The following is a 17,019-nucleotide window of genomic DNA, read 5'->3' on the forward strand; positions in this document are numbered from 1 at the left end:
AGAAAGCAGGATGACAAAGCGATTGAAGTGTGTATTGTTACTCGTACTACAGATTTGTTTTTTACAGATATTTCCTGAGCTTGTTTGGCATAAAATTCTACCTTGTAAGGTCTGCTTTTAGTGTCTTCATTTTTTATTTGAAAAAAACCCAACTAAACAAACCAAAACTAGATAACATTAAAAAGAATGGAAGTCAACACGAAGGTTTTAATGTAACTTCAAATGGAAGAAATGGAACCATTATAAAATTTATATTTTAAGCTGAAAAGATAATTGATACCCTCTCCTACAGAAAAAGTAAAATATATTTCTGTGACAAGATTTAACCGAAGGGCAACACAACAGAATCAGATAAAGCTTAAGTTCTTCTGTAAGTCTTCAGCATTAAGCTAACACTTTTCTTACTGAAGTCAGTAGCAACTTCTATTTCTTCCTACAAAAAAAAGCAGCTCAAAGATAAGGTCTTTGGGAAAAAACAATGAAACACTACAAACCCAAACAAAGAAACCAAAACCAGAAAAACAACAAACCTACAACAAAGATAAAAGTTCATTACATATAAAGTTATCCTCATTCTTCCTGCTAGAGTCACAAATAAGTTCAAACTCTTATTTATGAACATGTATAATCAAGACACTTGAGATAACAGAAAAGAGTTCATTGCTTATTTAAGAAACTGAAATATTATTTATATTTGAGATCTAGGGAGTATGAGTAAATCTAAGGAGTTTATACCACAGAAAAGAAAATTCATCAAGTTCACTTATTTATTTATTTCATCAACAGTTAAGCTCAAAGTTAGTACATGTTTGGGAGAAGCTAACTACATACAATTCCTACTTCCATATTAAATTGACTTGCAAATATTGCGACACCAGGTGCTGCTGGAAAAACTCCATAAAGAAATGCATAGTTTGATAAACTGGTGTGGTTGATTGCGCTGTCACTCTTGTCCAAGAGTTCCACCATTTCTCTACAGAGAAATGGCATTAAAAGTCTGAAAAGAGAGGAGAAAAAGTAATTATAAAATATTACCTAAGCTATAGTAATAGACTCTTCTTTATTCAGAAAATGAATCAAAAGGAAATTTAAGACTTGCCCAAATACTATTTATGAAAAGCAAAATAGTAACAACACTTTGAATGATTACCTTTATTGTTACCATGATATTTATCAGCTGCTTCAGAAGTTTGCATCACAAGTTAAAAACAAAGAATACATTAAAAAAAATGGTTAAAATGACAACAAACTCTGGGATATAAACACACTGTCTGATTGTGCAGACACGTTCTTTGTATAAACCATAGATGCAGAAGGGAGACTATAACCCTCTCCCCCTCATTTTTCAAATGTTAAAGTCAAAATGGTCAGCAGCTTTGGAACTTAGACCATCTTTCAGCAAACTGTCCGAAACATAACAAGGGCTCTAGCTTAAGTATCCCACTCTGCAAGTTTCGACCACAAAAAAAAAAAAAAAATCCCGTCTCAATGTTATTCTGTTTTCCTTTAGCAATATTAGAGATCTCACAGCACTCACTACGTAAGCCTTACACAGGTTAACTGCATCAACACATGAGTAGAGCAAAGTGGTAACATTAAAAACCATTTTTTCTCATGCTCTTTCAAAATTTGTCATTGAGCTGGTTTACAACTAGGTCTTCAAGTTTGCTAGTTACTTGCACTGATATTCAAATGCACCTTCAAGTTTTACTGTATAAATTTAACCACTAAACCATTGTAGCTCCGTAGCAAATTTAGTTCACCAATAACTGAGATATATTCAAGGGAGGATAATGATGGCATAAGTTCTAAATATAAATTATGACTTATTCATGCTTATTTATCCAGTTTAAGAGTGTAAAGCAAACATTTTTAAGCTTTTCCAATATAACAGTTCAAAAGTTTTACAGCCAAAGCAAGGAAAGCCAACTGATTTAGAGATGCATTGTGTAATCCACAGAAAATATAAATACTAACCAAATAATACTTAAAGTCACTCTTGTCCAACTATTTAACTAGTAAGTTATAATTTAAGTAATTCCACAAATACCCAGTTCATGACAGATGGCCTGTGGGCTGTCCACAAAGCATCCCTGAATTTTTTTCTCTGCAGAGAGAAACAACCTGACAACAGGTTTGAAAAAGACATTTTGCACACAAGTTAAAAATTGCATACTATCTGAATTTGGGAAGCACTCAACCAAAATACTGGAAGTGAATCATACTATCAGTATTATTATTTTGAGAGAAAAGCCATTTGACCAGCATATTCGGAGTTTAAAACATCTAGAGAACAAAACTATAAAAGCACATAAATTGAACTTACAGTTTAGCTGTGATGAGTAGGATCAGTGTAACAAACATAGACTTTGTCAGTTTTTTTGTTTGTCCCACCATAGTTAGTCCAAGGTAAAAAAGTGCAGAGCCAGAAAATGAACTGCCCAGTCCATCAAGGAAGCTTTCAAGGTATTCTGGAATTTTCTGGCCAAGAATAAAGTTAGAGGCAATTCCTATGAAGACCATGAATACAATTGGGTTCTGCAAAACTCGAAGGAGTGCTAGGCCTACTACTTTGATTTTGCTGTGTGACACGCTGCGATTATCCCTCCACTTCTGGATTTCACAGAAGATAAATCCAAGAGGGTTTAGCATCATAAGAGATATCGGAGCCACTAGGTAAATGTACTGGAGATACTCTGGGTAAGTGGTTTGATATAAAGCTTCAACTAGAGGAAGGAAACAGAAAGTGATGAATGAAATATTTCAGTACAAAAATACATTCAAATTAAAATTAAGTTTTGTTACCCAAAAACTAGAGACAAATTGTTTCATTATCCTTCAGAGATAACTGCATTTACAATCGATGCAAGATGATGTAGTAATTACCATTAGGGCACAGTCACCGAAAATTAAAGATCAAAGATTAACCACCCAACACTATTTAATGATTCTATGAATATTCAACACTTACAGGAAAGAAAAACCCAAACAAAATATAACAATCTCATACACCCTTTAAGTCATCCCAAATGCTGAAAAAAAACATGTGTTTTTTCTGAATTGCTTGTCCTTCCCAGAAATACGAGCATTGTGGAGAATCATATGCACCTTTGCAGGACACAAGGTGCTTCTCATCTTAGGGGAGTCTCACGTCTCTAACCAGTTTTCAAAGGATAAATCAGGTCTATACTTTTGTATTTCCCATGTATGTATTAAGTGGTGGATTAAATTATCAAAATTGCTGTTTATCTGGTCAACAATAAAGAGTTTATCTGTGTAAGAATGCAACGTTAATTTTCCAAACTTCTTTGGAAGGATAACATTATAAGGCAGGTAAAAGGTAAATGTGACTATTTCTAATAATTTGCAGAAATACAAAGTGACGCTTTCCATTTTAGTTTTTCCTACCCAGGTTGGAGAGAAACACATTCTTCCCCATATCTTAATATGCAGATACCATTCTATTTGTACTACAAAGAATATATATGAGGAAAAAAAGGAAATGCTATTGCATAAATACACCTACTAGACATTTCTATGAGATAACGTAGCTCTCTTAAAGTACTAAAAAATGTTTAAGGCGACTAAGCAGCCAGCTGTTGCAGGTATTTCCATTTCCCTGTATACTAAATCGGCTCTTTTTCTGAAAAAAAAATTGCCTCATGACCATGTTTTTCAAAATCCCAAAGATTTCCACCTGGAATGACAGCATCTACTAAGTGCTAAATCAGCATCTACTATAAACAGCCTTCATTTTAGATTAAACAAACTAACATTTGCAAACGGTTGATTTCCAATATGCAAGATAAAGCACTAAGGGTGCTTTTCCTCTTACAAGCCATGACTGAAGTACATTATACAAGAGCTACCTGTCCTAAAATCCTGAATAAACTGCTGAACAGAACTACAGATTGTGGGTAATAACTGCATTTAACTAGTCAGTTTTAAACACTAAATATATTCTGATAAATAAAACTACTTTAAATATGCTGCATGCTTTTTATGTAAGTCAAAATTTTCTAAAACCCCAAACTGATGTCTGAGTAAAAAATGTAATAAACCATTATTTTTTGGCAAAATGAATCTGTATATTTAATGCAATAGTCTAAGGTCCATACGTAATATAATCGACATTTGAAGTCAATGCATTTTCCTGGTTCACAGAAAGTGGAACCAATGTAGATTGCTAAGTCAGTGGGAAAAAAATAAGAAATCACTCCTAAAGAATCATGAAAACAATGAAAATAATCCACAACTTTTATCTACGATGAAAATTTGTCTTTATATTTAAATCAATGTGCCTGCCTGTTGATCATAACAAAATCCCTTGATATTAAAGCTATCTCAATTTTCCACATCCCAGCTGATCAAACTTCCATATAAATTACACACCAGTTGTTCATGCTTAATACAATTAGCACCATTAAAGTCACGATAACTGAGCCATCATGCACACACTTCTGCTACTCTTATGTTTCAACAATACAGCACCAGAGAGAAGACAAAGCAGTTTTGTCAGTGGCATCATCTCACTTAGTAATAAAACCCAAACAGACAAAGCTTTCTATCATAGTAATTCTATCTGTATTGGGAAGTCTGCTAGAAAATCTCTGTAACAACTGTTTTTCACTCCCAAGCAACAACAGTTTGTAGTGTAGAAATGTCATAACAGTGATTAGAGTGACGGCATTTAAAAATTTAATCCGTATTTTAATTTTCCTATGTGCAAATCTTTCCAACAGCAAAAAATATCGTAGTGGTTATTAAAGAAAAAAAGAAATAGGATAAAAACACAGGTTGTTATTTATCTATTTAAGCATTCAAACTACCTTTTTAAATAGTGTCATTATAATACACAGGTTTGTCGATACTAAATTTTTTTTCTTTACAAATTTCAACCAAAGCTGCCTGTAAAAATATATTTCCACTGAAAGATCAGGTTTTGCTCAAACTACCTATAATCATACACAAAAAGAAATAGGCAAGGCATTCTTTGTTGCCTAGTCCTGCAAACACTTCAGAGAAGCCACTACTATTAAAAAGTTAGCACACCTTACAGCATGGACCAAACACTGCTGAAAATCTGAGGATGGAAGAAGCCAAAGCACAGGAAAGGAAATAAACAGCTCTGAGAAATTAACAATCTTTAAGTGCCTACAGCATTACTGTTGTGTTAAGTATTCCAGTAATGCTCTTAATGAATTAAATGTTCATAGAAGAAATATGAATCATATTTTATAAATCATTAAATACTTAAAGAAAAATGCAGTCTGACAAGTAAGTCGTTCAAAGTAGAAAGAATGTTTTAACTAGCAGGATACAATGGAAATACGTTCAGACAACCTCAAAATATAAGAAAACAGAAACCACAATTGGCATTTTGAGGTGCTGAGGGGCATTGTTTAGGGAGTGTTAGGAATGGATGGACTCGATGACCCAGTGGGTCCCTTCCAACCTAGTGATTCTATGATTCTATGATTTAATCCAGTACTAAGAAACAAAAACATAATCCTCCCAAGCTTATTTGTGATGCACTTCTGATTTCTCCCAAGAGGAACAAATTTCAGGAGACGCAGCTGAGGGAAACAAGGTATTTTCATCCAGGAAAAAAGAAGTATACAAGTGCCTTTGCCTATGTTTTTATAGATATCCAGCACATTTGAAGAGAGTAAGAAAGAGTCCAGATTCCTCTGAGCATCCTGCCCTGGAACAGGGAGGATAAAACTGCCAGCTTCTCAAGTAATCTAAAATACAGAGCTACTTGTTGTTATGTATAATCTGGAACTGCATATTTAAGATTCTCTTTTGTAACTGCATTTCCAGTTTGATAATCAAATATTTTGCTTTCTGCCTTCCTAAAACAAACTTCCTTTCATTTTTTTGTTCTTAACCTCGTCTGGATGGTAAGGGTGATCTCAAGAGAATTTGAGAGGCACAGAGTACTTTCTCCTCAAGGAGCAGCAAACAAATAAAACATAGCCTGGGCATCCTCTCCAAATGCATGCCACTCAAGCTGTTTCTTGAAGATCCTGATACCTGCAGCATGCATTCCCACACCAGCCTGGGGAGACGCAGCAGTGAAAGCTACATTGGTACAAAAGAGCCTCCCCAAAGGCAGGTAAAAAGTCCTGCAATTCAGAGAGCAGTAGGTGGCAGAAGCCTGCTACAACTGCAGAACACTTCTTAAGTATCACAGTATGTAGGGCTAACAGCATATTAACATACCATTAAAAAAAAAAATCTATAAAAAGGAAAAAAATCTTCCTTAACAAAAAGAAAGAAAATAATAGTCTTGCAGATTTGGATAAAATAAAGTTTAATAACTGATAGTGCTTGGAATTCAGAATATACGCTCACAAGAACAAGTGTAGACATCTATACACATTATACTCTGAATGCTTCTTTGGATTCTGCTCGTTTGGTTTTAGCTCGGACTAGTGGTTACTTAGACATTCCAATAATGGCACCACAAACACATAAAATTCTGATTTGAGATACACAAAGGCATGTTACCACAAATCACGCAGCAATCTTGCTTTTAAAAGACAGACTTTTTCTAAGCATGTCCCAAGGCATGTTTACTGGCCACAACAGAATAAAGATTAAGGGATAAAACATGACAGGCTACGTAAATTATGTTTAAGTAGCACAAAAATCATAAGTTTCTTCTGAACAGACTTAAAGTTTGTCACACACACTCCATAACTCGTAGGCACCGACATTATGGCTAGATGTTTTCTTTGAGGTAAAGCAAGAGGTAATGCCAAATTAGTAAAAAATCCACTACAGCTATTTCAGACAGCACGGGTACAGGCTCATACTTCACAAACCAAGAAATTCTGGTATTGAGGGAAACCGGCAAGTTCCCATAGGAATTTTGGGTTCTTTTAAAAATCTGATTTATTTTAACATGACAGGATCACATAGACAACAGCAGTTGGATTGTTTTAAATTCTGTATCATTCATACTAGCTCACAGTTTTTGTGCCTTACATGGTCTGAGGCCAAGAAAACGGACTAGAGAAATGTCTTGCTTAACTCCTCAGTTCAGAAGCTAATTTCAAATGATAGAAAGATAAAAGCAAACATGTCTAGAACACTGAAAAATAGTTTTAAAGAAGAAAGCATAAGGAACTACTTACCTATTGGATATCCCAGTGCAAAGTCATTGCTTTGTGTAGCAAAAATAGGGAACAAACCTGCTTTGCTAAATCTGTTCTCAGGACTGACTACCAACAATGTTAAAACACAGACCAAGAAAAACACAGCAGCTTTGGCAATTAAAATACTGTACAGGAAGGACCAGTTCACACTAGAAAAGTTAAGTACCACCATGTTTTTGAAGAGTAGAGCTGGGAGTGCAAAACGGGATACAAAATTTCCCAGTCCTTTGGCCTGAGTTGTTGTGATAATGTTGGCTCTTCCAGCTATGTATCCACAAAGGATTATTCCAAAGCATTCTAACAGGGCTGGGAAAAGCCTGCTTATTGACATAGAAGGAGTACCATCAGTGGCATTGAGTCCAGTCTGTCCAGGCAAAGAAACAGACATATTAGCTGAAGATGAGAGATTCTTTGTATCGAAGTCTGAATAGTTATCCATTTTCTTTTATCACCTCTTCCAAAAAAAGAGCTTGAAATACTCTCATCTGTAAAAGAAGGAGAAGTATTTTTTTTATTCACTTCCAAAACTGTGCCTGCAAATACTTACGGTATCAGGCTTGCTGCCAGAAGAGTTTGCACTTACAAGTGCATTACAAATAAATAATGAGATAAATGAGTAGCTACAGAGAAACAACTCTGAAAAAGAAGAATGATGAAAAATCATTTCATACACAGATCATCTTCTCACAGGTTCACACAATTCAAGAAGACAATTGATAGAGGCTAAAAATTCCCCCCAGAAATTTGAGGAAAACACTGAACCATTAAAACTAAATGTAGATAGGGCATGCAAAAAAGCCAAAAAAATCCATTGGAAGGAAAGGAGATACAATAAGGATTATTCTTTATTATTCTAGAATCTAAACATCTTTTAGAATAAATTACAGCCCTTCAGCACTTTCCAGTCGTTTCAGAAAACAGTAAATGCTAAATTCCTTGTAGATTCCTTGCTTTCCTGGACTACCACTAGCCTAATGAACTCTCTAACAGGAAAGAACAAGAATCTACACACTCATTAGCAGCTTATAACCATTCTTACCTCATCAATCAATTCCCAAACTGCTAGTTTTCTTTTCCAAGTCCTTTTGTTTGCCCCAGGACATCTTATTTCAGGTCCTCCCTAAACCATGTCCTACTTGTTTCTTTTTCCTCCACAATAAAAATACACTTAAACTTCCCAATGCAAAAATCCTATTCTTGACCTCCCCTTACTGCCGATCACCTCCCCTTCCACAAGGTCAGCTTTATGCATGGTAAAGAGTCCTCCTCCACCTGCAACTTTAATCCAAGTTTTGCCCTTGAAATTGCTCTTACCAAAATCCTGAGAAGCCAAAACTTTCTTAAACTCTCAGAATTGATGTTCCATTCTCATCCTTTGTGAACATCATACACCTTCATCACAATGATTCTCTTCCTGAAATTTTGCCCTTCCCATATATTTTGTAATTACAGCTCCTCCTAATTCTCCTCCCATCTCTACTTGTTCCCGTAACATTTACATGGGAGGATCCCTCTAAATTTCTGTGGGTGCTGATACGGCTCCTCCCTTGTTCCTCTTTTGTTTCCCTACATCCCCTGCCTGTGTATTTCAATAAACACTTATTAAATTATAAATAGATGAACCACAGATCTCTCTAATCCAGACCTATCTTCTTTTGTAAAAACTATCATTTTAGCCTGCCTCAAAGATATTTTTTGTGAATATTCTGCTGTCAGTTCAAGACCAATGTCTCCAAAAACGTTCTCCTCCTATCCTCCCAAAAAGATGCTCCCTCAGTTACTCTGTGTCATGTATCTATTTTGCTAGAGGCAAGTAACAAAGGTTACAAAATTCCCTAATTTGAGGGAAATGCAAACTTACTGAATTCCTATTCATCTATAACTCCGTTGCAAAGAAAATCTTCATAGTCTATCAGTATCAGGGTTTTTTTGAACATCCCTCTATCATCCTCCACAGAACCAAAAAAACCCTTGCTTTCGTATTCTACAGTCTAAGTTTACGTCCTCTTCATCTACCACAGAATAACAAGAGGAGTACTGCTTAAAAGAACACGAGCACCAGGCAAGGAGATAAATTTGACCAAGAATCGTAGCTTCTCCATGCTAGCACAAAAACATTTGGCAAGGCCTTCTCTACCTTCAAGAAAGACCTAGAGATTAAAGCACCCTATCACACTTCAAGCTTGTACCTTGCTTTGTGCTACTTTGACTTCTCTTAATGTTTCAGTATCATGTGATAATGATACACTTTCTTGTTATCAAGGGATCTACCTACAACCTAGTGGCAAATGATTTAATTAATCAGGCTATTGCTTACCCATATTCCTACATACAATTCTTTAGTGAAATTTAAGTATGCATTAAATTAAGTATTTATGTACAACAGATACACCTTGTGACTCCTTATCTTCACTTATTACCAGTATCCCCTTTGAAAGGGCTAATTATAACACAGAAGGTTCAGTATGCCAGGAGACATTTGAAGTCTGCAAACCTAGTGAATAAGAGAGGACATCAAACACCAATAGTGGTCAATAGCAAGGTCTTGGCAGAAACAGATATGGGATTGGTGATTCAACTCTGAAACACGCGCAGTCCAGCAGCTAGTGCTACATAATTATTTCGACGCAACTAAATCCTCAAGTATTCTTGAAAGGAAGTCAAAATAATTCACCCCATTTACTACAGATAGGAACTAAGGCAAAGGCCATAGAAGTTTTGCCGTAAACCACTTACCATATCAGTGGTAAAGCTGAGATTCCCAGTTCCAAGCCAGTGCTTTGTACAGCACAACGGCTAGATCTGTGCAAATTAACAACTGGTTTAAAAGTCTTCCCAGCCTCTTTGTATCCTATCCTCAGGGAACAGAGAGCTTATTAACAGCCAGGTAAATAAGCAAGTACAGTAAGTCAGAACAAAGGTGAGATCTTGTATGCTTTATCACATCCTGGCATCCAGCATACACAAATTCACCTGTAGCATGAACTCTTCAACTCATGGCTTTTATTTATGCCCAAGACTTTTAGTAAGCAACCCCACAATGCAGCTTTAACTTATCTGGACTGAGCAGCTGCATCATCCAAATCTGTCCAATAGCCTTGGCTACCTCTTCTCCCAAGGAAAATGAGTCTCCAAGTACGGTTTATTTTAAAGGTTGTACTTTTCTTCTGTACAGGTGATATATTCACCTAGATGCATTTCAACTAGGAGCTCAAAGAATTACCTCCTACAGAAGGATGGAAAAATTGCCATAAATAAAGCAGACAACGAACCATTTCTCCTATTAGCAAAACTTAAGGAAGTTGTTGGAATTTGCAAAATGTCCAAAAGAGAATTGGAGACAGATTTCCAACACTGAATTCTTGACAGAAGCCAGCCACATTCCACATAAGGTGCAAGGTGAAAAACAGGTTTTTTGTGTAGTCTCACCTCAAATTCTTGAAGGTTGCAGCACTGCATAGAGGTAAGACTCCTGGCAATGCAACATGTTCAACCTACTCTCTGCTCTGTTGAGGTATTTTTTCAGCAATAAGGTAAACATGAAGCTTCTTCAACTAAATGCAACATTTCATCTATAGCAGAAGCAGTGGCTGTCCCTAAATTCGGCCATTCCTTCTCATGCCCTGTGACTTTCTATCCAAGGCTGTATCATTTACCACTGTGTTAATACTAAAGACAAAATGTATTTTACAATATTCTTACTCACAAAAGCCACAGTCTACACATAGTTATATAGAGGGAAGGACTTTTACCACTATAATGTCTCCTCCTCTTTCTCTCCTGAAAAGCGGTTTGAGCTATCCAGGCTTTTTGATTGCACAGATTAAGCCTTCACAGGTGGGTTTACCAACATAACTACACAAAATCATACTTTTAAACCAACAACTGTGCCTGAATTAATTAAACACCTCTCTTCCTTCTGTACTAAAATTATTTCATCTCATGAAATCACTACAAAATATAGACATTACCTTGCCCCCATTTTATAATTCAGGAATTAAATGAATATGCAGAAGGCTGACTTTGTAGTTTTATCAGTAAGCAGCACATGCTAAATCCTATGTCTTCTTCACTAGATCAAAACTGACATGGATATGACATCCTATAATAATCTTCTGTAAAGCGCCGCAAATATTCCTACTGCCTTCCTTTAGGCTACCTTCACCTTAAACTTCATTATAAGGGGCCTTGCAAAGTCAGTCAGGCCCAATTTTTGGTAAACCATGTGAATTTCAAAGAGAGAAATTCATCACAGTAAAGCTGCTGCTGGCACCCTTCAGAGAATCTTGAGTGTGAATCATCTCTTAAGCTCCAAAGATGTGCACATACCAAAACATTCACATTTAACACAGATTATGGCAGAGCTGTATGTATTTTCCAGAAATGCAAGCGCTCACACAGCGTGCTGCTTAACACAGTGAACCCATCTCTCAGCCCCTTCCGTTCTATAGGATACGTGCATTTACATCACAGTTGTGAGATTATGTAATGATTAATCACAGATTTAACATACAGACTTATCACACCTGGGGCTTAATTCAAACTAGCATCTCACATGACTGAAAATGTCTTCAATTCACAGTTCTTAATGAAATCAAAGACACTGATCTGACACTTGACCGAAACCTTAAATACTCTACACAGAAACTAGTCTGTTCTTACAGTAGATGTAACAAATCAGCTAGTCAAATGACGCTAAAATAAGGAAATATAACACAGTCCCAAAGGAAGGCACTCAGCTTTGCCTCCGTATGACATATGATTTGTGGTTATAACTTCAGGGACCAAGATTTGAATCCTTGAAAACTCAGTCATAGCTGCATTGTTGGGATCTGCAGGCCAATGAAGACAAAGCTTTTAAGAATAATCCTGCTTTATCTGCTGTCGACAAGTGTAACTGCTTGCAGCCAGACTGTCAGCTTGCTTTCAAAAGGAAGGACAGTGCATCCGGCACGGGAGGAAGCCTTGTATGAAGACCAACAACAGACAGAGAGTAAGGAGCAAGTGCTGTTTACAATTCCCTTGAAAGAAGCTGGAGCACTGACACTTGCCCACTGCTGTCTTAGGTTGTCAATATTTGTAAAGTGTTAAAATTCACCAGACTAGAAACTCAAATTTCCAGCGGCTATGAGTTAAGCAACATCAGGTCCTTTCTAAGTGGTGAAATAGAGAAGTCTCCTTTTCCAGCAGGGAAATCCCTCTCATGTTCTATTTTAACAAAAGCCAAAGACGATATAAGAGAACAGAAGAGATACCTCAACACATACACCTCCTCTCTGACCTCTCACTCTCAAGCTTTTAGCTGATAATTGCTCTCAGTATAATTCTGGTGACACTGGCAAGGCTGTGCATATGTTCATAAATAATATCCCACAACATGACTTCATTTCCTACCTTAATGCAATATCCCAAGGATGACACATTATTTTATTGAGGAGGCTGAAAGTGGAATCAGGGCAGGAAGAGTTACTGTTCACGGCAGCTCTAGCACCTCATCCTCAGCTCAAATAAGAACGCACCACATGCATGTTTGTGTAAAAGTCTGTAGGGTAAGTCAAAGAGGAAGCTGCTTCAGAGAATTACAATGATAAAAGTGGGAAGAAGTGATTAGTGTAGTTCCTATAGTTGCAAGTTAACCACAAGTTTTACTTTTCTCTCTACTAGGCTGAGAAAGCAGATACAGGATAATATTGTAACAGCAACTAACCCAAGAAGAGGGCCAACACTAGCCTGAAATCCCGAGGATCACAGAACGGTTTGGGTTGAAACAGACCTTAAAGATCATCAGGTTCCAACGCCCCTGCCATGGGCAGAGACACCTTCCACTAGATCAGGCTGACCCAAAGCCTCATCAAGGAGACAAGAAGTATCAGCCCTCAAGTGTCTCTCAGCCACTGTTCTTCAAGATGACGTTTCCCTTTCCGGTTTTTCCTACACTGTCATTGTAAGGGAGCAGCCAGGGTGCTGAGAAGTGTGAGCCGCGTGCCCAGCGACGCCGAGGGCTGCCCTAAGCACGCGACTGGCACAGCTCACAGCAGACACAATTAAACCTACACCAAAAATTTACAGGGCAGGCATTCAGACAAGACCAAACAGAGTTGCCGATAGCATGAAATACCAAGCCAGAAAAATACATGGAAAACATGCCTCCCCCTAATTTTCAATTAGGCTCATCTTCAGATTTGCCAACACCTATTTGAAGCAAAGGGCAGAGCGATGTCGTGACAGGATGAGGGGCAATAGGTATAAACTGGAAAGAGGCAGATTTAGGCTAGACATAAGGAAGAATTTCTTCACCATGAGAGTGGTGAGGCACAGGCTGTCCAGGGAAGCTGTGGCTGCCCCATCCCTGGAGGTGTTGGAGGCCAGGTTGGACGAGGCCTTGGGCAGCCTGGGCTGGTGGCATGTCCCTGCCCATGGCAGCGGGGCTGGAACTGGATGGGCTTTAGGGTCCCTTCTAACCCAAACCATTCTACGCTTCTGAGCACGGGCTGTTCCCCCTCACCCGCGCTCCCGGCGCGTGCAGCATCCTCCGCCCGCAGCGAGGAGCTCGCCCCCCGCCGCTCTCCCTCCCGGGGACCCCCGAAGGACAGCAAGGCATGGCCGCCACGCCAGGGCCGGTCCCGGGGCTCGGGGGGAGCCGCTTACCTGCGCCGGAGCCGCGAGGCGCGCCTGCCCGAGGCCCCGCGGGGGAGGGGCGGGAGGGCTCGGCGGGGCCGCCCCGCCCAGCGCGGGCAGCGCCAGCGGCTGTCGGGGCTCGGCCGCAAGATGGCGGAGGAGCCGCGCGCCTCCATCGCCCCCTGCGCTTATCGGCCCCGGGCAGCGCCGCGCCCCCGCGGATGCGGCTGGTGATGATACGAGAAGCGGTTACTGATAAGAAAGGCGGAATAGGTTTTATTTAAGCTAAAGTAGAGCTCGGTTTCCTCTAGAATCATAGAATCACCAGGTTGGAAAAGACCTCTTGGATCATCGAGTCCAACCATTCACATGGGAGAAGACGCCAGCTCCCTCTTCTCTACAACCTCCTTTCAGGCAGTCGTACAGAGCAATAAGGTCTCCCCTCAGCCTCCTCTTCTCCAGGCTAAACAACCCCAGGTCCCTCAGCCGCTGCTCATAACCCTTGTTCTCCAGCCCCCTCACCAGCTTCATTGCTCTTCTCTGGACACTTTCCAGAGCCTCAACATCCTTCTTGTGGTGAGGGGCCAGAACGTAGCACAGCATTTGAGGTGTGGTCTCACCAGTGCCGAGTACAGGAGCAGAATAACCTCCCTGGACCTGCTGGTCACACCGTTTCTGATACAAGCCAAGATGCCATTGGCCTTCTTGGCCACCTGAGCACACTGCTGGCTCATGTTCAGCCAATGTCAATCAACACCATCACGTTCTTCTCTGTGCAGCTTTCCAGCCACTCTTCCCCCAGTCTGTAGCACTGCATGGGGTTGTTGTGCCCCAAGTGCAGGACCTGACATTTGGCCTTGTCAAACCTCATGGTCAGCCCAATGGTCCAGCCTATTCAGATCCCTTTGAAGAGTCTCCCTACCCTCTAGCAGATTGACACTTCCTCCCAGCTTAGTATCGTCTGTGAACTTGCCGAGTATACATTCAATGCCTTCATCCAGGTCATTGATAAAGGTATTGAATGGGACTGGACCCAGCACTGAGCCCTGAGGGTCACCACTTGTAAATCTGTTCTTTGGAAGTGAGCCAGGCTGTCTCTCAGACCATGTGTTTTCTCCCAAACCATGTTTTCCCAAGACACTATTCGCTCTCCAGACATGACACTGCCTCGTGTGCAGCATGAGCTGAGCTGAGGGCTCTGCTGCCAGCGCTGCAAAGCTGGAGCCAGTGCCAAATTAGCAACAGTTTTGACTGTTGTGAAGTTCATAACGTTGCAATTAGACCTTAGAAAGTAATGGAACATGCATAGAATTTCTGGGAAAATTTGTACACATGCACGTAAGTGAGAAATATGTTTTGTCTCCAGCTCTTGTCTCACTGCACACGATCAATGGAGATCGCTTCCTCACGTCACCAAGGCCTCATAAAGGATACTCGCTTTCTAAAACTCCAAAATGAGTCTGAGAAGGTTTACTTGCTGGCATTTTTGGTATTATTAGCAGTTAGAGTGCTTCAAAACAAAACCTGAACTGAAACACCATGTTTTCCACGTGGCATCAGTTCACCAAGGCTGGTCAGTCAATGTTTTTCCCTAGTAAAAACTAAAAGCTGGTAACAGCCAAAGATTTTCTTGCTGAAAAAAGAGGATCCAGCTTTCTCATGCCTTCCCATTTTTAGTGCAATTGAGGAGGCAGCGGTCTGAGCTGCCCATTTTCTAGGAACGAAGCAAAGCACTGCTGCTGCAAAGAGAGCACATGTAAAATTCTCTCTTTTGTGCACTTTCTTCCATAGTTTATATGACATAAACCAGCAGATACATAGCAATAGGTGTCATAACTGGAGTGAGTGAACTCTGGCAGGCTTGATGCCATCGAGAGTCTGTGTGCTCGGTAGTTACTCCCTCCAAATGGGGAATTTCAAGCAAAAAAAGAATCGTTCCTCTTCTCCTTTCATGTAACATCCTGAGGAGACTGAAACAGCGGGGCAGGGAGAACTGTCTCAACCAAAGAAGATTCATGTGATTGACAGTTTAGGAAGTGCTATCTCAGAACTGTTCTAATAAATTTGCCCAAAGTCAGTTCAGTTTACAAAGTCTACCATCAAAATATTTATACGAACCTTACCAGAAACAAATCAGATACTAGTATTAAGAAAATCGATATCAGTAGTGACAACAAAATCAATACTTAAGGGAATTAAATGAGAGGCCAGGAAAGTGTTAAGAAAATCCTTTAAAGAATGCAGACAGGGATAGAAACTTGTGGGGGAAAAATGACTGTTGGAAACTTTTAGAAGGTACTATATTGTTGATATTATATGCCTACTTTCATTTTTATTTAAACGTACTGATGCTTAATGAATTAATTTTTATGTTGCTGCATTAAAAACGTGTACCCTTAATACAGCCCCCAAGTGACATGTCAATCAGTGCACCTGTGTCGCTGAACAGCAGGACATCCTGTTAGGTAACAGTCGCCTGCTCTAACATTAGGGTGAGACTTCTTTTTTGTTGCAAACACTAATATAGATGACTCTTTTGTTAATTCATTAAATGTTAAAGTTTCTCTGTTTGGCATCTGGCAAAGGCCACCTTGAAATTTGATTTGGATTAGTTTTCAGAAGTATGGTATAATGGGATCTTTAAGATTTTTTGGCTGTCTTGCAGTCTTCCCTACGGAAATGGTATTCCTTAAAGGGACATCCTCTGGGGCATAGCAAGAGAGGCCATCCAGACTCTACTAAGACATCTTGGTAAGAATTTATGCCTTCCCTTGTCTTGAATACATTTCTTCCTCTTAAAAAGATCACTAGTGACTCAGCATTTAATAAAGTATTTTGAAATATGATCATCCTTCAGTGCATTATTTTACAAGAGCATATGTTTACTGGATGGACTGCTCATTGATTGCTGTTGATATCCACCAGCTAACAGCATGATTTTTCAGGGGATGTGCAATTATGGGAAAGAGGATTCTATTTTCATTTCAGTTCTAGCATGTACACACCCCCAGATCAGGAAAGGGCACTTGACCTGGGTCTTGTGTTTTCTTTTGGGGGACGATGAGGAACGGAAATACTCAAAAGTACATAATTGTGGTACCAAAGGCACATGATGAGATTAAAAAAATAGAAAAAAAATGCAATAAAATTCAGTTTAGTATTTAGATCATTTATTTAAAGAAAATTGTCTGAATTATAGCTTCTGTCTAACAAAAAATAATGGAAAAATATATGCAAG

The 17,019-nt window shown here is 39.1% G+C and overlaps 1 protein-coding gene across 4 annotated transcripts in view; it reads right to left on the reverse strand.

Moving 5' to 3' along the window:
• The window catches only part of GPR155 (G protein-coupled receptor 155), a 30,115-nt gene extending 16,206 nt beyond the window's left edge, over positions 1-13,909 (reverse strand). For 2 of the 4 annotated variants that reach the window (XM_054070260.1, XM_054070263.1), the window contains exons 1-5: positions 13,812-13,909; positions 12,558-12,705; positions 7,143-7,648; positions 2,327-2,726; positions 832-997 (exon numbers count right to left, since the gene is read on the reverse strand). In XM_054070260.1, coding sequence (XP_053926235.1) covers positions 832-997; positions 2,327-2,726; positions 7,143-7,602 — 1,026 coding nt within the window. In that variant the 5' untranslated portion in view covers positions 7,603-7,648; positions 12,558-12,705; positions 13,812-13,909. Of the gene's footprint in view, positions 1-831; positions 998-2,326; positions 2,727-7,142; positions 7,649-8,477; positions 8,628-12,557; positions 12,706-13,811 lie in introns of those variants that run through there. The other 2 variants (XM_054070262.1, XM_054070261.1) reach the window with 2 other exon arrangements.
• Between the last annotated feature and the right edge of the window lie 3,110 nt (positions 13,910-17,019).

The sequence above is a fragment of the Cuculus canorus genome, chromosome 6 (genome assembly GCF_017976375.1).
Source record: "Cuculus canorus isolate bCucCan1 chromosome 6, bCucCan1.pri, whole genome shotgun sequence".
Classification (NCBI taxonomy): Eukaryota; Metazoa; Chordata; class Aves; order Cuculiformes; family Cuculidae; genus Cuculus; species Cuculus canorus.